General features: G+C 44.1%; 1 protein-coding gene across 4 annotated transcripts in view; it reads right to left on the minus strand.

Moving 5' to 3' along the window:
* rbms1a (RNA binding motif, single stranded interacting protein 1a) overlaps nucleotides 1-18,848 on the minus strand; it is an 86,598-nt gene extending 67,750 nt beyond the window's left edge. For 3 of the 4 annotated variants that reach the window (XR_008723733.1, XM_055638133.1, XM_055638136.1), the window contains exon 1: nucleotides 18,591-18,848. Coding sequence is in view for 3 of the 4 variants with exons in the window: in XM_055638133.1 (XP_055494108.1) it covers nucleotides 18,591-18,656 (66 nt within the window). In the remaining variant the exon portion in view is untranslated. Of the gene's footprint in view, nucleotides 1-1,841; nucleotides 2,185-18,590 lie in introns of those variants that run through there. The other variant, XM_055638135.1, reaches the window with a different exon arrangement.
* Nucleotides 18,849-26,131: the final 7,283 nt, after the last annotated feature.

Genomic DNA, 26,131 nt, shown 5'->3' on the forward strand with positions numbered 1-26,131 from the left:
CTGCACTCTGTATCTTCCCCTTTGCCCTACCTATTGTAGTCTGAAGAAGGGTCTTGTCCCAAATCTATGCATGTTCTTCAGAGATGCTCCTTAACCTGCTGAATTAATCCAGCACTTTGTGTCCTTTTCTCCATCCAGTGTACACGTGTTTCACTTCATGAGTCACAGTGGCAGTGTTAGGCCATTAGGCCCATTGAGTCTATCCCACTATTCAGCTGAACTATCCATCCCTCTCAATTCCATCCTCTGCCTTCTCCCCATAACTCTTGACACCCTTACTAATCAAGAACCTGTCAAAATCTGCTTTAAAAATACCAATGACTTAGCCTTCACGGCAGTCTGTGGCAGTGCATTCCACAGATTCACCACCGTCTGACTAAAGAAATTCCTCACCTCCTATCTAAATGTCTGTCCTTTTATTCTGAGGCTGTGCCCTCTGGTCCTAGACTCTCCCACTAGTGGAAACACAAAGAGTCAGGAATATTTCATTGCCATATGTCCCGAAACAGAACAATGAAATTCTTACTTGCAGCAGCACAACAGATAGTTTAAAATAGTACTCTGTAAAAAACCATAGTAAACACCAACAAACATTTTCTTCCCCCCCCCAATCCTCTACTTTCAGTCTGAGGAAGGGTGCTGACCTGAGCACTTTGTGCCTATTTTTGGAAAAACCCATCATTTGCAGTTCTTTGTGAACGAAAGAACTGCAGATGCTGGCTTATACCGAAGATAGACACGAAATGCTGGAATAACTCAGCAGGTCAGGCAGCATCCCTGGCAAAAAGGAATAGGCGACGTTTTGTGGTTTTGGGTCTGAAGTAGGGTTCCGACCGAAAACGTCACCTATTCCTTTTCTCCAGAGCTGCTGCCTGACCCGCTGAGTTACTCTAGCATTTAGACAATAGACAATAGATGCAGGAGTAGGCCATTCGGCCCTTCGAGTCAGCACCGCCATTCACTGAGATCATGGCTGATCATCCACATACAGTATCCCTTTCCTGCCTTCTCACCATATCCCCATGACTCTGCTATCTTTAACACACATTTCGTGCCTATCATCTGCAATTCTTTGTTTCTAAAAATAAAAATGTTTAGAAACATATACATATTATATATACACACACATTTATATATATGAAACAGTCAAATAAGTAAACAATAATAGTGCAAAGTCAAAAATAAGACCCCCAAGTCCATATGTGGTTCAGAGCCTATTTGGAGGTTGCAGTTATTCAATAGCCTGATGGTTGTAGAGAACATTGATGTATGGCATGTTTAAGAAAGAACTGCAGATGCTGGAAAAATCGAAGTTAGACAAAAACGCTGGAGAAACTCAGCGGGTGAGGCAGCATCTATGGAGCGAAGGAATGGGTGACGTTTCGGGTCGAGACCCTTCTTCCTTCGCTCCATAGATGCTGCCTCACCCGCTGAGTTTCTCCAGCATTTTTGTCCACCTTTGATGTGTGGTATAGACTTTTTGGATAGCATGCAAAACAAAAGCTTTGCAGTGTAACTCGGTACACGTGAGTGAAAATAATAGGCGTAAAGATAAAGCAGAGTAGGAGCGCAGACCTTTCTTGCCGTGAACGTGTCAGGCTCTGTGCAGTGTGGGCGTTGTTCTGTGATCCGGCCCATTATGGACGGGGAAATATGCAGAGCCGCCAAGTCCAATACCAGAGCGACTTACATCTTAACCAGTGCGGCAGCCGTTACGACAGAACCCATTTGCTGGCCCTCAGTGCAAAACCAATTACTGTGCTAAAAATACATTAATAATAAAAAAAACATTATATCACCCCCCCTCCCCCACCCCGGCAAAAAAAAGGTTTAAAGCCCACCTGCTTGCTCGATGGATTTCTGACGGGATGACTTGGGAAGATCATTCTTTAACTGGTGGAATAAGTTTGACAAAGGGGACAAGTTGCCTGAGTCTACAACACGGGCGCTCCACTCATTTGAAGTGGGAAGCAGGAAAACGCCCTCCCCGACTATTCTTTCAGGGGGAGCCTTTTGCCCGTTAATGCAGCGCAACTGGCGAACTTTTCCACACACACACGCACACTAACGGAAAGTAAAAGAAAATAAAGTCGCAAGGAGTAAGTTTGAGCGTTGCAACCGGTTGCTGGCGTTGTGTTCACCTCATCGCGGCTCCCCGCAGCCCCGGCTCCCTCCTCCCTCTCCACCAGCCCACAACCAGGGATCACCGCACACCCTGCCAACCCTTACACGTCCCACCCCTGCGCCCTGCACCTTTCCCCGACCCATCACACCCCCATTCTCCCCCACTGCCCCACTCCACAGGTGACTGGCTGCCAACTCTGTGTTTTAAGGCAGCTTCCCCAAGCCTAACTTCTCGAAGAGAAAGTAGACCTTCCTCTCAGTGCAATGGTAGGTTCCAACATAAATACTTGGCATTCCAACCACTAACCATCAGATCCTCCCGGCCCGTTGGAGGGAGAGTTTACCAGATCAGGCGCTTGTGCAAATGGGATTATTATTTTTTTTAAAAGGGGGAAAAATTGACACAGAGTACAGGAGGAAGAAGATACTGATTGACAAGAACACACAAAGTGCTGGAGGAACAGAGAACCGCACATGCTGGTTGACAAAAAAAAGACAGAGTAACTCAGTGGGCCAGGCAGCATCTGTGGAATAAGGATGGAAACACGTAACTGCAGGTGCTGGTTTATTTAAAAAAAGACACGTAACTGCAGGTGCTGGAGTAACAAGCAACTACAGATGCTGGTTGGGTTCCTACGGCACTTTGTACCTATCCGTGTTCTCCAGAGATGCTGCCTGACCTGTTGAGTTACTCCAACAATTTGTGTCTTTTTTTAGGTTGGAAATGCAACAAGGTCTGGAATATATCCCATGGAATCAAAGAAAGTCATGGCACAAAAGGAAGTTTGATGGCCCACTGTGCCCACATCTACCACAAGTGTTACTGAGGCTACACACATTTCCTTTTTATGGTCTGCATCCTCCGAGGTCACATCTCTTCAAGTGCTCATTCAAGAATTTTTGAAATGTGACATGGGTTTCTGATTCCAGCATCATTTAAACCAATGAGTTCATGAAATTCACTCCAGTGATCTTAGTGCAGCACAGTGATGCAGCGGAAGAGTTGCTGCCTCACAGCGCCAGAGCCCAGGGTTCAATCCTGACCTCGGGTGCTGTCTGTACGGAGTTTGTACGTTCTCCCTGTGACCACGTAAGTTTCCTCCAGATGCAATGGTTTTCTCACACACTCCCAAGATTTGTAGGTTAACATAGAAACATAGAAATTAGGTGCAGGAGTAGGCCATTTGGCCCTTCGAGCCTGCACCGCCATTCAATATGATCATGGCTGATCATCCAACTCAGTATCCCGTACCTGCCTTCTCTCCATACCCTCTGATCCCCTGAGCCACAAGGGCCACATCTAACTTCCTCTTAAATATAGCCAATGTGGCAGAGAGTTCCAGAGATTCACCACTCTCTGTGTGAAAAAAGTTCTTCTCATCTCGGTTTTAAAGGATTTCCCCCTTATCCTTAAGTTGTGACCCCTTGTCCTGGACTTTCCCAACATCGGGAACAATCTTCCTGCATCTAGCCTGTCCAACCCCTTAAGAATTTTGTAAGTTTCAATCTCCTAAATTATAGAGAGTATAAACCAAGTCTATCCAGTCTTTCTTCATAAGACAGTCCTGACATCCCAGGAATCAGTCTGGTGAACCTTCTCTGCACTCCCTCTATGGCAATAGTGTCCTTCCTCAGATTTGGAGACCAAAACTGTACGCAATACTCCAGGTGTAGTCTCACCAAGACCCTATACAACTGCAGTAGAACCTCCCTGCTCATATACTCAAATCCTTTTGCTATGAAAGCCAACATACCATTCGCTTTCTTTACTGCCTGCTGCACCTGCATGCCTACCTTCAATGACTGGTGTACCATGACACCCAGGTCTCGCTGCATCTCCCCCTTTCCCAATCGGCCACCATTTAGATAATAGTCTGCTTTCCCGTTTTTGCCACCAAAATGGATAACCTCACATTTATCCACATTATAGTGCATCTGCCAAACATTTGCCCACTCACCCAGCCTATCCAAGTCACCTTGCAGTCTCCTAGCATCCTCCTCACAGCTAACACTGCCCCCCAGCTTAGTGTCATCCGCAAACTTGGAGGTATTGCCTTCAATTCCCTCATCCAGATCATTAATATATATTGTAAATAGCTGGGGTCCCAGCACTGAGCCTGCGGTACCCCACTAGTCACTGCCTGCCATTGTGAAAAGGACCCATTTACTCCTACTCTTTGCTTCCTGTTTGCCAGCCAGTTCTCTATCCACATCAATACTGAACCCCCAATGCCGTGTGCTTTAAGTTTGTATACTAATCTCTTATGTGGGACCTTGTCGAAAGCCTTCTGGAAGTCCAGATACACCACATCCACTGGTTCTCCCCCTATCCACGCTACTAGTTACATCTTCTGTTAATTGGTTTCTGTTCATTCTCCTTAGTGTGTAGGATAGAACTGGTGTACGGGTAACCGTTGGTTGGCATGGACCCGAAGGGCCTGTTTCCATGCTGTTGTTCACATTGTTTCCCTCTGGAGATCACACCTTCCCAAGCCAACAATGGACCAACCAGGCACCACCCTGCCTGTGGCATTTGTGGCTGGCCCTGGACTTTTCTCGCCACCAGCACTTTACCTCTCCCCTCCACCCCAAACTTTCAGTCTGATGAAACATCCCAACCCGAAACCTCACCTGTCCTATTACTCCAGAGATGCTGTGTGACCCGCACAGCTACTCCAGCACTTTGTGTCTATCTTTGGTATAAACCAGCATCTGCAGTTAATCATAGTCACACAGTGTGGAAACAGGCCCTTCAGCCCAACTTGCCCATACCCATCTACATGTCCCACCTGCCTGCCTTCGGCACATATCCCTCTAAACCAACCCTATCTATTTAATGGTCTAAATGTTTCTTAAACATTGCAATAGTCCCTGCCACGACTTCCTCCTTCGGCAGCTCGTTCCATACACCCACCACCCTTTGTGTAAACATTTACCCAGCAGCATCTTATTAAATCTTTCCCCACTCACCTTAAACCTATGTCCTCTGGTTCTCGATTCCCTTACTCTGAACAAGAGACTGTTCATTTACCCGATCTATTCCTCTCATAATTTTGTACACCTTTATTAGATCACCCCTCATTCTCCTGCCCGCCAAGGAATAGAGTACTAGCCAGCTCCACCTCTCCCTATAGCTCAGGCCCTCGAGTCCTGGCAACATCCTCGTAAATCTTCATTGTCATTCCTTTTTTTCTATAGTTTCCATGCTGTATCTCTAAACTAAACTAAAGTCAACTCACCAAACCTACCCCCTTTTTTCTCTCTACTAATCCTTCATTCAAATACTAGTCATTAACCTCGACTAAGGGAGCAGGTCCATCCTGTCCACTCTCAGTCCTTCAAAATTTTGGTATTGCTCAGGATCTTCTGTTGAAAGAAAATACCACAGTGTGATCTGATCAGCCTCTCCTCATAAATACAAGTTTCTGGTGATGACAACATCTTCACATTACTCCAATGCATCTTCTCTGGTGTGTGGTTATTGTGCACAATACTTCAGATATCTCACCCTTCCATTGATTCCATCTGCACCATGCTACCTCAGCAAGGCCACCAGCATAATCAAGGACTAGTCTCACCCCGCTCACTCCCTCTTCTCCCCTCTCCCTATCTGGCAAGAGGTACAGAGGTTTGAAAATGCACACCTCCAGATTCAGGGACAGTTTCATCCCAGCTGTTATCAGGCAACTGAACCAAGGAGAGAGCACTCCAGACCTCCCATCTACCCTTCAAAATATCTTTAATCATCGGACTTTACTGGAATTTATCTTGCACTGAACATTATTCCCTTTATCCTATATCTGTACACTGTGGACGACTTGATAATAATCATGTATAGTCTTTTCGCTGACTGGATAGCATGCGACAAAAAGCTTTTCAATGTACCCTGGTACACGTGACAATAATAAATTAAAGTAAACCAAATGTGGCCTAACAATGGCCTAACAGAGATCAAAGTAGTTTGCGAATGAGTCAATCAGTCTGAAAATAGGGTCTCAAATGTCACCTATCCATGTTCTCCAGAGATGCTGCCTAACCCGCTGAGTTACTCCAGCACTTTGTGTCCTTTTGAGAATGATGACATTGCTCACATATTCAAATTCCATAAAGACAAAATGCTTCATGTTATTTGAATCATCTGATCCCTGATTTATGATTATGCGCCTGAAGGTCCCATTAACTCTCTTCACTCCTTATATCCTAACAATTACAATTATCACCTTATTGTTAGCTCTCTTAAAATGCATAAGCTAACAATTCAGAATGAATTGAATTTGCCACATTTGACTCCAACGAACCAGTCTATTGATATTTTAGTTTACATTATTTTTGTCACATATGCCGAAGTACAGCAAAAATCTTTGCATGCTATCATACAGATCAGATAATACTATGAATAAGCACAATCAAGTCAAACTCAAGTACAATTGGTAGAGCAAAGGGGAAGATACAGAGTGCAGAATATTGTTCTCAGCATTGTAACACATCAGTTGCATAGACAAAGTCCAATGTCCACAATTGTGTAGAGGTGAATTAGACAGAACCAAGTTTATTGTAGGACCATTCAGAGGCCTGACAACCGAGCTATTGATGCACACTTGGTATCTGGTGGAAACGTCTGTACCTTCTGCTGGACAGGTGCAGGGAGAAGAAGTACTGATCGGGCTGGTGTCTTCCTAGACACCAGGAAGACACCTGGTCTCTTCCAGCTCTGTCACTGCCAAACACACTGCCACTTTTAATATTATTAGATCATTTTATAATCTGAGCCCAGATAATTGACCTGTACCCAAGAAAAGTAATAGTTTGAGTATTGAGTCCAGCAGATCCTCACTCCATTCATCCCTCTGTTGTCAGTAATAAACCCAAAGTTAACCTGAATCCTAAACCAAGTCTGACGCAGCGTGCCGACTGAGATGTCACTATCCATGTTCTCCAGAGATGCTGCCTGACCCACTGAGTTACTCCAGCATTTTGTGCCTTGTTTTAAATGTAGACTTTGCTTTAGACTTTACAGATGGAGCAGATAAATAGGCCCTCAGCCCTCCGAGTCCACGCTGACCAATGATCACCCCAAACACTGACACTATCCTACACACTAGGGACAATATATCATTTTACTGAAGTCAGTCAACCTACAAACATGTCCATCTTTGGAGTGTGGGACGAAACCGGACCACATGGAGAAAACCCACGCCACCACAGGTAGAACGTACAAACTCCGTACAGACGGCTCCTGCAGTCAGGATTGAACCCGGGTCTCTGGCATTGTAAGGCAGCAATTCTACCACTGCGCCACTGTGCCATCCTAATTAACAGTTGTCCCTTCTTCTTATATTTTAATTTATGCCATCCCTCATAATTATTTTCCAATAACTATCACACTACCGATGTTAGGCTGACTTGCTGTTTTTTTTAAAACAACAATATACATCAGCAACCTTCCCGTTTTCCGCCACTCCGAGTTTAGACTGGAAAACGATAGTCCGAGCTGACTGCATTTCCTCCCTCACTTCCTTTAGCTGCTGAGTACATATTTAATTCATGCTTGCAACTGCCTGTAATCATTGGGCCAAAGAGGGTGAATGGGTCAAGGAATCGAGAGCCAGAGGACATTGGTTTATGGTTATTGGTTATTTACTGGGTTTTGGTTATATATTATCTGTGTGTTATTGTGTTTTCAGGCCTGTGCTAATTTGCAGCAAGTAAGAATTTCATAGTTCTGTTGTGGGTACATATGCCAATTAAATACTCTTGAATCTTGAGAGCTGTGCTTTAGTTACACTTCATCATCTGCCCTCCTCTTCTTTTAATCAAAATGAGAGCATGTACTTTTAATTTAGTTCTATTTTTTACTCGACACAAGTCCATAGGATAATCAAATCGTCACATTATAAAGGCAATGAGATTGGGCCAATGCACAGTGAGGCTAAAGACATCTCTTTATTGTTATGATTAAGATTTGACTGCATAATGGGCAAATTGTGACCTTTCCAATTAGTAAATGCTTCACATCAATACCTCCCTGGAATCAAAGCAGTCATAAGATCTCTCAAAGAATGGCCTTTTCATACAAGCAATGTGAACTGAAGATGTCTCCACCGACTGCGATCTGGGGTCAGGCGGTCAAGGGTGACAATACACAAATGAGGCTGCATCGAGGGTACAACAACCTGCGATTGTAGCACACAGACCCAGACAATGCAACACCTACTGCAATGCCCATTGCTGGATAATCCATGTACTACTGCAGACCTTGCACTTAACACTCCAATAGCACAACGATGTGTACAGCAGTGGCGAGCCACTATGTAGCATGTGGACATGAAAGAAGAATGTGCCTGGTTATATTTGAGAGACAGGCACAGAAGCACTATGTAGCTCGTCATGAAATGGAGGAGCAAGGGCCGGTCAGAGGGTTAACCGGGGTAATGCCTCCAGCGCTTTCAAGGTCGGCTGCAGGAGACGCCCCCGGGACACAATGATGGACGGACGAGGAGAGGGACGTCAGTTCACGGGCCAATCCGGTCAAAGGCTCCATGCAGGAGCCTGGGGCTTTCCTGGATTGGAAACTACTCCAGTAGACTGAGCACACTGGTGGACCGGACTTTGTAAATGGCGCCAACGTTTGGCAGCGCCCGCATGTGTAAATATGCAGAGAATTTCACTGTGCATTTGCATACGTGACAAATAATGCACCGTTGAACCATTGAAATTGAAGCAGCTCTGTATGTGCAGTCAGAGAGTATGTTATATGGTCATTATGTGGATATGCAGGGAATGGGGGGATACGGATTATATGCAGGAAAGTAAGACTTGGACTTGGCATCCTGTTCAGCTCAGACATTGTGGGCCCAAGGGCCTGTTCTTGTGCTGTACTGTGCTATGTTCTATCAGCAGAATGTTTCTTTGCCTGCTTGCTCTGGTCTGGACATAGACAATAGGTGCAGGAGTAGGCCATTAGGCCCTTCAAGCCAGCACCGCCATTCACTGTGACCATGGCTGATCATCCACAATCAGTACCCCGTTCCTGCCTTCTCCCCATATCCCTTGACTCCGCTATGTTTAAGAGCTCTATCTAACTCTCTCTTGAAAGCATCCAGAGAATTGGCCTCCACTGCCTTCTGAGGCAGAGAATTCCACATATTCACAAATCTCTAGGTGAAAAAGTTTTTCCTCACCTCCGTTCTAAATGGCCTACCCCTTATTCTTAAACTGTGGCTCCTGGTTCTGGACTCACCCAGCATTGGGAACATGTTTTTCTGCCACTAACATATCCAATCCCTAAATAATCTTACATGTTTCAATAAGATTTCCTCTCATCCTTCTAAATTCCAGTGTGTACAAGCCCAGTCGCTCCATTCTATCATCATATGACAGTCCCGCAATCCTGGGAATTAACCTCGTGAACCTACGCTGCACTCCCTCAATAGCAATAGTTCATGGGATCTGGAGCCGAGGTTTTAATCTGCCGTGGCCATTTCTTTTCCACTGCACCCGTGTGCTGTCATCTCCTGTGTGGCTTTCTTACCCGTGCGATAGAATGTACCCAGGAATTTTAAACACAAGGAACTTCCATGGCGGGTTGAATTTGTCCCCTGTAGCAGGTACTGGAACTCCAGTCTAGTTGAAGCCGGCAGATCCGTTCCCAGGGCCGACATCAGAAGCCAACTTTGCGGGCCGTTAGCTCGATCCCCCCGGCAGCCTAGGTGGACCGTCCCGTACCACTGGACTCCTCTCGGAGGTCCGGCAAAATCGATAATCCAGCAAGGCTCTGGAACCAAGGGGGCTGGAAAATTTGTGGTAGACTTTTACTAGGTGCCATCCCTACAAAGAGTGATCGCATCAGTCCCAAACCCCACCCAGTCATCAGGCGCCGCAAATTATTTTGTCTCAGAGAAATGAGAAACAGCCGTCACAGATGAAACAGATCAGAGCATTTCACAGTACAATCTCACACCCTATCTCTTGCAAACATCAGGGACATTTTGCTCTGCAGGAATTTGCTGAGCAAGCTCACAAAATATACTTGAAGTAAATAGCACAAGTGAGGAATAGATAATGGTTCTAGCACATTATCATCAACATGGCAAGACTCCAGCAGCACTATATATAAATACAATCAAGTCCAACTCAACTACAATAGGTAGAGGAAAGGGGAAGGTACAGAGTGCAGAATATAGTTCTCAGCATTGTAGCGCATCCGTTCTATAGACAAAGTCCAATGTCCGCAATGGGGTAGTGGTGAATCGGACAGTACCCAAGCTTATGGAAGGACCGTTCAGAAGCCTGATAACAGAGGGGAAGAAGCTTTTCCCACGTCTGGTGGTGCGTGCTTTCAAGCTTCTGTACCTCAGTGCAACGGGAGCAGAAGGGACAAGTCTTTGATTATGATGGCTGCTGAAGAAACAAAGAACTGCAGTTAATACACCAAAGGACACAAAGTTCTGCAGTAACTAAGGGGTCAGGCAGCATCTCTACCTATGTCTGGGTCGTTAACGTTTCGGGTCGAGGCTCCTCATTAGAAGCTGTTCCTGAGTCTGGTGGTGTGTGTTTCCAGGAGAGGAATAGATTGTGTAAACATGAGAGGGATAGATGGGATAAAATCACAGAGTTTCTTGCCTAGAGTGGGGCATCGAGAATCATATGTTGAAGGTGAGGAAGGAAATATTTAATAGGAACCTGAGGGGTAACCTCTTTAGCAAAAGGGTGGTGAGTGTATGGAACGAGCTGTCGGAGGAGATAGGTGACACAGATACTATCGCAACATTAAATAAACATTTAGACAGGAACATGGACATGAAAGGTTTAGAGAGATATGGGCCAGGTGGGACTAGTGTAGATGAGACATGCTGGTTATTGCGGGCAAGTTGAGCCAAAGGGCCTGTTTCCACTCTGTATGACTCAGTGACACTATTGGGATAGAAATCCCCCAATAATTTATAATAATAGAAACGAGGAACTGCAGATGTTGGTTTACAAAAAAGGACACAAAATGCTGGAGTAACTCAACGGATCAGGCAGCATCTCTGAACAACATGAGTCGGTGATATTTTGGGTCATGACCCTTCTTCAGACTGATTGTAAGGAAGGGGAGGGAAGAAAGCAGGAAGGAAAATTTGTATGTTAATTGGCTTGATAAATGTAAAAATTGTCCAGTATAAAATTGTCCAACTTCCAGTATTGGTCCTGGTGGACTCTTCAGAAGGTACAAGGTACAAGCCACTTAAATCAATAAATGTTTAGTTTAGTTTACTTTACAGCGTGGAAAGAGATCTTTTGACTCACCGAGTCCATGCTGACCAGCGATCCCTGTACTGTAGCATTATCCTACACACGAGGGATAATTTTATAATTTTACCAAAGCCAATTAACCCCCATACCTGCGCATCATTGGAGTGTGGGAGGTGACTGAAGCACCTGGAAGAAACACACAAGGTCACAGGGAGAACTTACAAACTGTGTACGTGGTCAGGATTGAACCTGGGTCTCTGGCACTGCAAGGTAGCTACTCTACCCCTGTGCCACCCAGTACTATAGGGTTCTCCAGTCATGGTACTTAGGAGAAAACTGATGTGTTCTTCCTATGTTATATATTCCATGTTCTATGGTCCATGTTAGCCTGCAGCAGCTCGGACTATGCTGGAGCTCAACTCCACACAGCAACTCAAATGTTCCGTACCAGACAACAATAACGCTCCAGGACAGTATCTGTTTAGTTTGACAAAATAACATCTTATTCATCTTCTGTGTTGTCTGGATGGTTATCAGGCACTCAGTCCGGGATGAGACAAAATTATCTCCCTTTAAACTCTGGGAAGATCAAAGACACTCTCTACCCTCACCGCAAATTCTATTCTCTCAGCGTTGATTATAGCCCTCTCCCTGGCCAATGTCTCCGGCTTAACCTGCCTAATTGCAACCTTATTATCTGATCACATCCCAAGCAAGACGTACTTCCAACAAAGTCCCAATGACACGCGATGTTGAGTTTGGTTCTATCACAGCAGCTGGAAGGTGAAGCGCACATCTGACTCCATCCTTCCCCAGGCAACAGCAAAGTGGTTTCATGAAAGGACACAACATGCTGGAGTAATTCAGCGGGTCAGGCGGCATCTCTGGAGAACATGAATCTCTGGAGAATCCAGCATCTGTAGTTCTTTGTACCTACAGCTTCTGTTGGGCCAGTGCAAGACGTAATCAGTCACCATCTCCTTTCCCTCTTCCGTACGCTAATTCCCATCACAGAGTCCCTCATTTCCCCTTTACCTCTCCTCTTTTCTCTCCCCCTGACCCCCTTACACCCATATCCCTCCGAATGGCTTTGACATTTCACTCCTCTTCTCTCCATATCTAACAACCTTTTGTCTCCTTTTCATCTTCAGCCTTTGTCACTTACTCCACCCATCTGCCAGTAAACCTCTCCTCACCTGTATCCTCCAAACACTTTAGCTTAGTTTTTAGTTTGGAGATACAGTGTGGAAATAAGGTCCATCGCCCCACGAGTCCGCGCCAACCAGTGATCCCGGTACACTAGTTCTATCCTACACACTGGGGACAATTTTACAGAAGCCAATATAACCTACAAACTTGCACATTTTTAGAAAGTGAGAGGAAACCGGAGTACCAGCAGAAAGCCCATCTGGGCACAGGGAGAATGTTTAAACTCCGTACAGACAGCACCCGAGGTCAGGTTCAAACCCGTGTCTCTGGCGCTGTAATGCAGCAACTCTACCACTGCGCCACTGTGCAGCCCTTGCCAGGCTTTGTCCCACCCCTCCCCCCAGCTCTCCTTTTCAGCTTTCTTCCCAATACTGCAGTCAGCCTGAAAAGGGTGCCGACCTGAAACATCGGCAGTCCATTCCTTCACAGATGCTTCTTGACCCGCTGAGTTCCTCCAGCACTTTGTGTTTTGATCAAATATAACATCCCTCAGTCCTGTTCTCCCTAAGCTCATCCATTGCTGAAACACTTGCGTTGGAAACTCTGTTGCCTAAACATAATTTACACTGACCACGTTATCTAAAACCTTTCTGTTTGCTGATCTGGAGAAAGGTCCCAACCTGGAACGTCACCTATTCATGTTCTCCACAGATGCTGCCTGACCCGCCGAGTTACTCCAGCACTTTGTGTCTAAATGACTCTTGAAATGTTGGCCAAGTTTATGTTTTCAATTCCGACACTGGCACTAACATGCAATCTTGATTGTCGCAGAGGAAGAGGTTTTCAGCTGACCTGGTGAATGGGACTGAAAAATACAGCATCAGCCTCCATGCCAGTCAGATTCAACCTTTCCAATCTTTCTCTGAACAGGCCAGAGAACTAAAGTGCCACAAAAATCTTTCTTAAAAATGATAATAAAGATAATAAGTTAAGGAGGTGCAAGAGGATTGGGGCATTTTGGTCAACATGGACGAGTTGGGACGAAGGGCATGTTCCCGTGATGTATGTGTCTATGACACTAGATGTTGGTATCTCTATATAACTAAAAGTCTTTGTCTTGTTTGTTTCTCTGTGTGTGTGTGTGTGCCAATCTGGTTAATTCCTATCTTCTTCTAAACGCTAGGCCACAGCCTTCCCAGTTTCACACATCCTACTCACATTTTTCTCCTGGTGACGATAAACATCTTCCCGTCGCATTTCCACCTATATTTCTGAAGTTATTAATCGTTGACATTTTATAAACAGCCAAAACCATCTTCTCACAGACAGCTTCCAGCCTTCTCACAGTAATGATGCTGTATGAACTCGACAGGTCAGGCAGCATCTGTGGAGGGAACTGATAGACGACGTTTTAGGTTGGGACCCTTCTTCAGTCTTATTGCAATGGGTGGGGGGGCAGAACAAGACTATTGACTATAGAAGGGTCCCATCTCAAAACATCGTCTGTCCATCCCCTCCCTAGATGCTGCCTGACCCGTTGAATTCATCCAGAACTATATTTAGCTCAGGATTTCAGCAACTGCATTATCTTGTATCACTTTAAATTATTATTTATAAAATTATCATTTTTAAGAAAGTGGGTCGTGTATCATCTGCATTGGGAATGGATCGACAGCGTTTTAGGTCGAGACCTTTCTTCTGTCTCATTGAGTAATAAGCAAAGAGCTCGAAGAACTCAACAGGTCAGGCAGCACCTATGGAGGGGGAGGGACTGTCTGAAGAAGGGGCCCAAACCGAAACATCGTCAGTCCATTTCCTTCCACAGATGTTGCCTGACCTGTTGAGTTCCTCCAGCACTTTGTGCTTTGGATTGGGAAATAAATTATCTCCTGAAGAGTTATCTTCCCAGTTACTGGAATTGACAAAACAAAAATTAATTGCACGCAGTAATTTTAATCACCCGATATGATTATTATTTTTTGAAACGACAAGAATATTCAAATCCAGAAACAAATTGATACACATCTGATTATTTATACCTCATCCTGGCAACTCCTTAAAATTGAACAAAATTGTCACAACAGTGGTGTCATGTTTCATCCACAGATGAGATATTGGCGGCAAATCCCATCGTAATTAAGACTATCCGTTTCCACCTCCATAATGTCAAACAACTCTGCACCTTCCTCAGCTCTGGGTCACTATAACCCTCATCCACATCTTTGTTATTCATAGAACATAGGACAGGAACATACAGCACAGGAACAGACCCTTCCACCCACAATGTCTGTGTCGAACATGATGCCAAACTAAAGTCATCTCCTCTGCCTGCATGTGATCCATATCCCTCCATTCCCTGCACATCCATGTAAACAATTTTGGACATGAAGTGTACAAGATGGCACCTAAAACGTGGCGGCTCGTGTATGTACTTGTGTATGTGTGTCCTTCCGTCTTGTACATGGTATGATTGTGCCTGATGTATGGCTGGATCATCACTGAACTGTATGCAAGAAAATAATTTCATTGTATTTAGGTACATATGACAATAAAGTACCATTGGACCATTGAACTGTCTATTAAATGCCACAATCATATCTGCTTCCACCATTGCCCTTGGCAGCACCTCCCAGGCACATTCCAAAGCACTTGAGTTTGAGTTTAGTTTATTGTCACATATACCAAGGTACAGTGAAAAGCTTATGTTGCGTGCTAACCAGTCAGCAGAAAGACAATACATGGTTACAATCAAGCTATCCACAGTGTACAGGTACATGATAAAGAGAATAACGTGAACTTCTGCTATCCCTCCCTCATCGACCTAAAATAAAACACTGTGTCTGTATCCTACCTTGTGCTATGTTTTATTCATCCAACACTCCTGTGCCTGCAAAACTACAAAGGTCCATGGTGAAGGAACACCTCAGTGTTAAAATGTTAATGTTCGAATTTAAAACTCTCTCCCAACACTCAATTGCCTCCACTGATGCTGCTTGACCTGCTGAGTTAGACCAGCACGTTGGGTTTTACTCAAGAATCCAGCACTGCAGTTTCTTTTATCTGCAGGTACACAAAAATGCTGGAGAAACTCCACGGGTGCAGCAGCATCTATGGAGCGAATGACTGAAGAAGGGTTTCAGCCCGAAACGTTGCCTATTTCCTTCGCTCCATAGATGCTGCTGCACCCACTGAGTTTCTCCAGCATTTTTGTGTACCTTCGATTTCCCAGCATCTGCAATTCCTTCTTAAATCCTTTTATCTGCATCCTGGTTGCCAAACACTAACTCCCCTTTCCATTTCCATACTGACCTTTCTGTCCTGGGCCTCCTCCATTGTCAGAGTGAGGCCAAACGCAAATTGGAGGAACAGCACCTTATATTTCGCTTGGGCAGCTTACAACCCAGTGGTATAACTATTAATTTCTCTAACTCCAAGTAACCCTTGCATCCCCTCTCTCTCTGTCCCTCCCACACCCAAGTCGTTTCACTGTCGTCCAGCTGAGTTTTACTCGATCATTCATTATCACCTTCCCCATAGCCAACAATAAACCATTGTGGCCTCTACCTTTCCTTGATCATCATTGATTTTTGCATATCTTTCATTTATGTTCTCTGTACCTTCTACATCCCCCCCCCCCCCCCTCTGTCTTTCAGTCTAAAGAAGGTTTCAGTCCTGAAATGTTGCCTATTCCTGTCCTCCAGAGATGCTGCTTGACCCGCTGAGTTACTCCAGCATTTTGTCTCTCCACTATTAAAATCTGAACAAGGGCCCCGACCCAAAACGTCACTATCCATCCATGTTCTCCAGAGATGCTGCATGACCTACTGAGTTACTCCAGCACTTTGTGTATTTTTTTTCTGAGGCCATCCTGTGTATAATCTGTCCTGAGATCTGGAAAGAAGACTCTTCCTTTCTTCTTCCCGACACCCTCACATCAGTCTGAAGAAAGGTTTTGGCCTGAAAGGTTGCCTATTGCCTTTGCTCTATAGCTACTGCCTCACCTGCTGAGTTTCTCCAGCATTTTTGTCTACCTTACCTTTTTAACTCTCTTTCCACTTTAAGATGTGCCATAAAGCCTTGCTTTCTGAGCAAGCTTTTGGCCATTTTAGCTCCGTTTAGTTTATTATCGTCACAGGCACTGGGGTACAGTGAAAAGCTTTTGTTTGTATGCTATACAGTCAAAGAACAGACTATACATGAATACAATTGAGCCGTCCACAAATAAAGGATAGATTAATTAATAGTAGTAGATTTAGAGAGATATGGACCAAAAGCAGGCAGATGGAACCAGCATAGATGAGGAAGGAAGCATGGGCCGTTGAGCCTGTTTTCACGCTGTATGACTGACTATGACTATGATAAAGGGTACAGCATTTAGTGCGGGATAAAGTGTGATTAAAGATCGTTCAAAGGTCTCCAATGAGGTAGACGGTAGGTCAGGACCGCTCTCTAGCTGGTGAGAGGACCGTTCAGTTGCCTGATAACAGCTGGGAAGAAACTGTCCTTGAATCTGGAGCTATCTGTCCTTGTGGCCATTTGCAAGGCTCACAGTCTAACCGTGTCCGATGGCACCTCTCTGTAAAGAGCTTTGGGACATGTCACTACATGAAAGGCATGAGATGAGAACATGGTATTGTTGATTGTTTAAAATATCCGAGTCACCCCAGTTTGACCTGTACTCATTCCCCATATTCTAACACAGCTGTGAGCTGAAAGGAATGGCCGGAAGCATTGAGCCTATTTATCAGCTTGTCACCTTTGTATTTTTTGTGTAACGTTCGGGACTGGTAGATCACTTCAGTTTCCTCGGTAAGCGACCACTAGATTCATGTGGCAATTCATTATAAATGTGTCCCTTTTGATAAACTATTCCACACATTGCAACAGGTATAATTGTTTAGGCGGGACCAAAATAATGATAGGCTTTACTTTACGTTTCCCGTGGATCAAGAACATGTTATTGGCAAGTTCAATAATATTCTTGGCCACACGGTATGATGTATCTGGGGATTAACAGCGGTGTTTAAATGATAAACACGAATAAATTGCCATTTAACTGATAAAAGAAAATTGTAATGGAGGCCAAACATGAATAAAATGTAAACATCCAATTAACTGATTTAGACACAAAAATATGCTCTATTATTCCACTTCTCTATCACACTCTTCTCATTCCATGGACTTATTGAAAATATTAACACGGATTTGTTCTGGCCTTTTTTTGCCTCCAGTTCCCTCCTCTCCCCCCCTCCCCCCCCTCTCCCCCTCCCCCCCTCCCCCCCCCCCCCCCCCTCCCCTCCTCTGTCTTTCAATCTAAAGAAGGTTTCCGTCCTGAAATGTTGCCTATTCCTGTTCTCCAGAGATGCTGCCTGACCCGCTGAGTTACTCCAGCATCTTGTGTCTGCCTTCGGTGCAAACCAGTATCTGCATTTCCTTCGTACACATATTAACACGGCCGTTCTGATGAATTTAATCTAAAATGGGACTGCAAGATTCCTTTGGAAAAATCTACCCGCTGCCTCAGCAAGTTACATGGGAACCATTTTATCGCTCTGTAAATTGTGTCTAACTTCACAAATATGCAATAATGACTAAAAAAAAAAGTTATCCACCCATTGAATTCAGAGGTGGCCATTACATTCCACAATTGTCAAATCTACAGCTGAGAAAACCTCCCCCACAATTACAAATTAAGCAAAAAAAAACCCCAAAGAATTTACAGCATTTTTTAACTACTTTTCAATGGCCCGCCTTTCCCAGTGACTGACATGATTCACAAAACATTATGCGCTGAAGAATGAAAATGAATGTAGATTTTAAGAAGACCAGAGTTGTGCAAAGATGTTGGCCTGGCGACTGTTCTAAGAATTCCACTGCTGGGAACATGACAAGCCTTCCTTTGATGAGCCTGCCTGTGTTTCTGCAACTTCCTTCTCAGTCACTTCCTTCAAATAAAAAAAAACCCTGCCCAAAGAACTACGTGCTTCAATTTTTTCAGAGCGAGATTGATGAAAGCCTCACTCGCCGACTCACTGTGGAGCAGAACCAGAGCCAAAAGCAAGAGAGAAAAGCCTTTGTGTTACCTTTTTAGCTTGCTGTAGACGGTGTGTGCGAGGGCCATATCCCATCGGTGGCACAGACAGCAGCATCTTTTACCGAGCTTGGGTGTCACACCAACAAGCCGCACAGGGGAGATTATGTTCCACAGGAAGCGAAGCTCGAACAGCGAGTCTACAAGCCGGCCAATTTGTAGGGGGAACGCCACATAACTCACTGCTGTACACGGACAGTCCCTGGCAGATCAGTAGGCCTGAGTATTGGGAGGAGTCTGTACAACCACAGGGTAGAGGGAGGAGGAAGGCTGAGATCACACTGATGAATGAATGGCATTATGCCTGGGGCAGACGCAGGCAAATCCTTTCTGCAGAAAGTGATACAAAAAAAAAGAGGAGCCATTGTTTTCAGTTAAGAAAGATACCAATTATGAACAATTTTCTTGCATTGAAGCTCTAAACAGGAACATTTAAAAGATTAAATAATGGTGTAATCAGTGCAAAACTCACAAACAAAGTGATTATGCACTAAAACTAGACAGAATCCTAGAATCATGCAGCGTGGAAACAGGCTCTTCGGCCCAACTCATCCATGCCGACTAACATGTCCCATCTACACTAGTCCCGCCTGCCTGCATTTGGCCCATATCCCTCTAAACTTTTACTATCTATGTACCTGTCCAAATGTCTTATAAATGTTGTTATAGTATCTGCCTCAACTACCTCCTCTGGCAGTTCATTCCATATACCCACCTCCGTCTGTGTGAAAAAGTTATCTGGGTAGAATAAAGGGAAGCACAAGATACTGTAGATGCTAATTTACCAAAAAGATGCAAAGTGCTGGAACGAGGGTTCAGACTCAAAATGTCACCTATTACTTCTCTCGAGAGATGCTGCCTGACCCGCTGAGTTACTCCAGCATTTTGTGTCTATCTTCAGTAAAAAAACAGCATCTGCAGTTCCTTCCTACATGTTCAACAATGGAAAAGCAAATATTCCAGTATTGGGGATGATCAGCCATGATCACATTGAATGGCGGGGGGAGGGCCGAATGGCCTACTCCTGCACCTATTGTCTATTGTCTATTATCTATTGATACCTGGTGCATTCCTAAAAAGACTCGTCTTTTTGAACAATATATTTACTAGTAAAATGCAAAGATATAAAATTTGTTTAAATGAAAGAAAACAACTGCTGGAGGAATTCAATGGGTTGGGCAGCATCTGTGGATGTAGAGGGATGCTCTAGGTTTTAGATCAATCCCAGGATCATGACTGAGAGTGGAGGAAGGGGGGAGGGAACCATAGAGCCAGGTGGAGGGAGATGGGGAGGGAGGGTTGCAGATGTACGCGCTGGAGTTTAGAAGGATGAGGGGGGGGGGGGGAACTTCGTTGAAATGTACCGAATAGTGAAAGGCCTGGATTGAGTTAAGTTTGAGTTTTGATTATTGTCACGTGTACTAAGCTACAAAAGCTTTTGTTGCATACTAACCAGTCAGTGGAAAGACAATACGTGATTACAATCGTGCCATCCACAGTGTACAGATACATGATCAAGGGAATAATGTGAATAACATTTAGTTCAAGGCAAAGTTCAGCAAAGTTTGATCAAAGATAGTCCAAGGGTCTCCACTGGGGTAGATGGTGGGTCAGGACTGCATTGTTGCCGATAGTTCAGTTACCTGACAACAGTGGCAGAGTGGATGTGAAGAGGGTGTTTCCACAAGTGGAAGAGTCTAGGACCAGAGGGCACAGTCTCAGAATAAACGGACATACAGTGCATTTAGAAAAGAGATGAGCAGGAATTTCTTTAGTCAGAGGGTGGTGAATCTGTGGAATTGCCACAGATGGCTGCGGAGACCAAGTCATTGGGTATTTTAAAATCAGGTATTGACAGGTTCTTGATTAGCAAGGACGTCAAAGGTTATTGGCCGAAGGCAGGAGAATGGGATTGAGTGGGAGAAATAGATCAGCCATGACTGAATAACAGAGTAGACTTGATGGGCTGAATAGCTTAATTCTGCTCCTATGACAGAAACCTCGGATGGGCAGATGCAGCTGGGATTGAGAATGGGCTTCGGGAGACAACGGCTGGTGGGTGAAGGGAAGAGACAGATAAGGAGAGTGAAGAAAGAGGTGGATAGAGCCGGGAGGGAGTGGGGGATAGAGACGGAGGCTGGAAGGTGATGCGGAGACACAAAAGGCTGCAGATGCTGTAATCTGATAAGTAAGGAAAGTGATAAGTGGAAGCAGATAAGGGTGGGACAGCAGACAGCTAGAATCGGTTGGGAGGAGGGGACAGAGGAGTGTGGGTGGTGGGCAGGTGGAACTAGGTGGGGGGAAGGGAATGGAGCTGAGTGACAGAGGGCTCATGAGGGTCAGATTACGTAGGCAGCACTGGCAAGCTGAATTGAAGAATTTAATGTTCATACCATCAGGTTGTAGACTACCCAGGCAGAATACGAAGAACAACATCTCTGCTCTCCCTTGATCTCTGCTCCCTCCATATCTCCCCTCTCCCCATCTCTTCTCCCCCTTGCCCTACCTCTCTATCCCCTCCCTTACCACTTTCTCCTCCCACCCTCCCCACTCCACTCCCCTCTTCCCTTTTTCTCTCCCACTTATTTTCCTCTCCACTCCTCTATCCCTTTTCTTTCCTCCCTCCCCTTTCTTCGTGCTCCCCTCTCCTCCTCCCCACTTTTCCTCTACCCACCTCTCCCTCCTTTTCCTCTACCATCCTCTTTCTCCCTCTCTCCTCCTCCTATCCCCCTCCCCCTTTTCTTCCTCTCTCTCCTCCCCATCTTCCTCCCCTACATCTTCTCCTCCCTCATAACGCACCTTCCCCAACCCACGTGTCTCCATCTGCCCATCATCACATTCCAGGTTCACGGCTGACTCAAGGTGGTTAAGAAGGTTACAGGGAAAGACATATTGAACAAAAGTTAATCAAAGGGGCCATTTGAGTGCACAGTCTAAACGAGTGGTAATTGCGTGGTGGGAAAACCCATGGTCTTGACATGAGAATGTTGTGTGCAAGTATTGTGAAAAGAGAAGCAACTGATTAATGAGGTTGCTGTTATGTGGCCTTTAATGAAGAGCAGTATAATCTGATACAATTTAAAAATAAAACGGAAAATGATTTAGTTCAATATGAAACCACGGTCTTTAATCTAAACAATTAAAGAAGATGTGAGGCATTTTTTTTATTTTGATGGACTGTGAATCTACCTCAGATGCTTAGACAAAAAACTTTTGTTCAATTATCTGCCCATCAACCCCCGCCCCCTGTGTTCACCTATTATCTGCCAGGCTTTGTCCTGCCTCTTATCTCTTCCAACTTTCTCCCAACCCCCCTACAATCAGACTGAAGAAGGGCTCCGACCCAAAACGTCACCTCTCCATGTTCTCCAGAGACGCTGCCTGACCCGCTGAGTTACTCCAGCACTTTGTATCTTTTTCTTTTTGGAAACCAGCATCTTTAGTTCCTTGTTTCTACAGATAATGGCTAATGTTCAAAGGTTTTGGCCACAGTTTAAGAACAAGTCCTATCCCTTTAAGTCATTAGGCTTAACAGGGCAGACGTGATAATTTGAAAGCTAGCATTCAATTAAGGAAACAAACATGAAGCAGGAAACAAGATTGGAAGATTTTTTTAAAAGAATTCAGCAAAAAATGACCAAGGCTGGAAATAATGCTGGAATTAATAGCAAATCACAGATCAAATGTAAATCACTAGCTGGGGAAAAAAAAGTTTTGTTAAAAGTAAGTAGTGTTGGTATAATGAATGGAATTGGATGTAATGCACTGCAAGGTTTAGGTTGGGAATAATGGATGTGTGAGTTGTTGTCTACCAAAATTCCACAAATTCTTTGCTTGTCCCACAGATTAAAAGATAACAATTCCATTTCTTACAAACAGAGGCAGGAATGATAAACTTCAGACTAGTTTACTTGACATGGGGAAACTACGTCTGTTTTTAAGAAAGTGGTCACAGTGGCATTAGAAAAGAGTAATAGGTTTGGGCAAAGTCAGCTAGTTTTTATTAAAAAAAAGGAACTTATCTTTGACAACTCTGCTATGAAGTCTTTGAGCCTGTAACCAGCTGGATAATCGAGGGAATGCTGGATGTGTCTGGGTGCTCCGGTTTCCTCCCACACTCGAGAGAGACGTACAGGTTTATAGGTTAATTGGCTTCGGTAGAAATTGTAAATTGTCCCTCGTGTGCAGGATAGTGAACGGGGGATCAATGGTCGGCACAGATTCGGTATAAAATAAAGAGTGTTCATTGTGATTGTTAGCAGGAATGCAAAGGTGGGATAAGAACAATGAAGGAATGGGAAGATTGGATTGTTTATTGATAACAGGAAGAAAGATTCTAAGGAGAGTAAGAGGCAACCGTGGCTGACAAGGGTAGTTAGGGATGGAATAAAACTAAAAGAAAAGGTGTCTAGCATAGCAAAGAGTAGCGGGAAGCCAGAGGATTGGGAAACTTTCAAAGGACAACAGAAGGAAACAAAAAGGGCAATACAGGATGAAAAGATGAAGTATGAGGGTAAACTGGCCAAGAATATAAAGAAGGACAGTAAAAGCTTCTTTAGGTATGTTAAAAGAAAAAGATTTGAAAGTCAAATGTAGGTCCCTTGAAGGCAGAAACAGGTGAAATTATTGTGGGGAACAAGGAAATGGCAGAAGAGTTGAACAGGTACTTTGGTTCTGTCTTCACTAAGGAGGACACAAACAATCTCCCAGATGTGCGAGAAGACAGAGGATCTAGGGAGACAGAAAGAAATTTGCATAAGGAGAGAAATAGTGCGCGTAGACTGATAAGACTGAAGGCTGATAAATCCCCAAGGCCTGATGGTTTGCATCCCAGGGTACTCAAGGAGGTGGCTCTAGATTTCGTGGACACATTGGTGATCATTTTCCAATGTTCTATAGATTCAGGATCAGTTCCTGTGGATTGGAGGGTAGCTAATGTTATCCCACTTTTAAAGAAAGGAGCGAGAGAGAAAACGGGGAATTATAAACCAGTTAGCCTGACATCGGTGGTGGGGAAGATGCTGGAGTCAATGATTAAAGACGTAATAACGGCTCATTTGGATAGCAGTAGAAGGTTTGGTCCAAGTCAGCAAGGATTTATGAAGGGGAAATCCTGCTTGACTAATCTTCTGGAATTTTTTGAGGATGTGACAAGTAAAATGGATCAAGGAGAGCCAGTGGATGTAGTGTATCTGAACTTTCAGAAAGCTTTTGATAAGGTCCTACACATGAGATTAGCAGGCAAAATTAGAGCACATGGTATTGGGTGTAGGGTATTGATATGGATAGAGAATTGGTTGGCAGACAAGAAACAAAGAGTAGGAATAAACAGGTCCCTGTCACAATGGCAAGCAGTGGCGAGTGGAGTGCCGCAAGGCTCGGTGCTGGGGTGCAACTATTTACAATATACATTAATGATTTAAATGATGGGATTAAAAGTAACGCTGGCAAATTTGTAGATGACACAAAGCTGGGTGACAGTGTGAACTGCAAAGAGGATGCTAGGAGGTTGCAGGGTGACTTGGACAAGTTGAGTGAGTGGACAGAGGCATGGCAGGTGCAGAATAATGTAGATAAAAGTGAGGTTATCCACTTTGGCGGCAAGAACAAGGAGGCAGATTATTATCTCAATGGTGTCAGATTAGGAAAAAGTGAAGTACAAAGAGACCTGGGTGTCCTTTGTTACTGAAAGTAAACATGCAGGTAAAGCAGGCAGTGAAGAAAGTTAATTACATGTTGGCCTTCATAACGAGAGCATTTGAATATAGGAGTAAAGAGGTCCTTCTGCAGTTGTACAGTGCCCTGGTGAGATCACATCTGGAGTATTGTGTGCAGTTTTGGTCTCCTAATTTGAGGAAAGACATCCCTGCTATTGAGGCAGTGCAGCGTAGGTTCACGAGGTTAATCCCCAGGATGGCGGGAATGTCATATGAGGAAAAATTGGAAAGACTGGGCTTGTATTCACTGGAATTTAGAAGGATGAGAGAGGATCTTATAGAAACGTATAAAATTATAAAAGGACTGGACATGTATATAATTTATATACATTTGTAATGTCAAAAATGTAACCAACTGGACTCAGATCCAAAATTAATAATATTAGGATTATCAGAACAAAGCATAAACTTTACGATAAGTCAGAGACACTTTCTTGATTACAGTTTAATAACTGCGAAAAAAATAATACTAAAATTTTGGGAAAAAACAGCAGCCCCCACAATTAAAATGTGGATTACGGAAATTACTGAGACCTTGTATTTGGAAAAAATAAGATTTGTCTTAATTGACAAACCAGAATTATTTGTTAGAATATGGTCTCCATTTATTGAATTCTTAAAAAAGTGATTTGCATTAGCACAAAATCAAAGTTGAAACTTGAGTTTGGAATTGGATGAATAATTATACTTAATATCTCCTGGATCTATCTCCACAATCTTATTATTTGTAATTTCTTTTTTCGTCTTCTTTTTCTCTCTATTAGTTTATAGTTTCTCTTATCTTTTTCTCTCTTTGTCTTTATACTTTAAAAAAAAAAATTGAAGTATGTAAGAAATCTGTAATTAAATTGTCGCTTACTACTATTTGTATACATGCTTCTAATAAAAATATATTTTTTAAAAGGACTGGACAAGCTAGATGCAGGAAAAATGTTCTCAATGTTGGGGGAGTCCAGAACCAGGGGCCACAGTCTAAGAATAAAGGGAAGTCCATTTAAAACTGAGATGAGAAAAACCTTTTCACCCAGAGAGTTGTGAATTTGTGGAATTCTCTGCCACAGAGGGCAATAGAGGCCAATTCACTGGATGAATTTAAAAGAGAGTTAGATGGACCTCAAGGGGCTAGCAGAAACAAGGGATATGGGGAGAAGGCAGGCACGGGTTAATGATTGTGGATGATCATGATGAATGGCAGTGCAGGCTCAAAGGGCCAAATTACTTCCTCCAGCAACTATTTTTTATGTTACTATCTTCTATATCTATCTATCTATCTATCTATCTATCTATCTATCTATCTATCTATCTATCTATCTATCTATCTATCTATCTATCTATCTATCTATCTATATCTATACATAACTAAAACTTTGATCTTGTTATCTTCCGGTTTGGCGGTCTTTCTATTTGTGCCAAAAATGATTTGCGATAGCGCTACAATTTTTTGCCAGTTCACTCACCGTTCTCCTGTGCTGCGAGTGCACCAAGTTTCGTTCCGATCGGTTGAATGTCGTAAAAGTTAGTGAGGTTTAAATAACTTTAAAACCGCGCATGCGCAGATCGAACTCTTTCCCTGTCACTCCCGGGGACGGTCCGCCCCTTCCTGCTCCATCACTTCTTTACTGGAGCTGAGGATGGCCGGTGGAGGTTTCCAACTGGACTTTCGGAGGGACCCGAAGCAGCCCAGCCCCAAGCAGCAGCCCCGCCCCAAGCAGCAGCCCCGCCCCAAAAGCAGCCCCGCCCCAAACAGCAGTCCGGCCCCAAACAGCAGTCCAGCCCCAAACAGCAGCCCCGCCCCAAGCAGCAGCTCAGCCCCAAG

This window comes from Leucoraja erinacea, chromosome 7, assembly GCF_028641065.1.
Source record: "Leucoraja erinacea ecotype New England chromosome 7, Leri_hhj_1, whole genome shotgun sequence".
Taxonomy (NCBI): Eukaryota; Metazoa; Chordata; class Chondrichthyes; order Rajiformes; family Rajidae; genus Leucoraja; species Leucoraja erinaceus.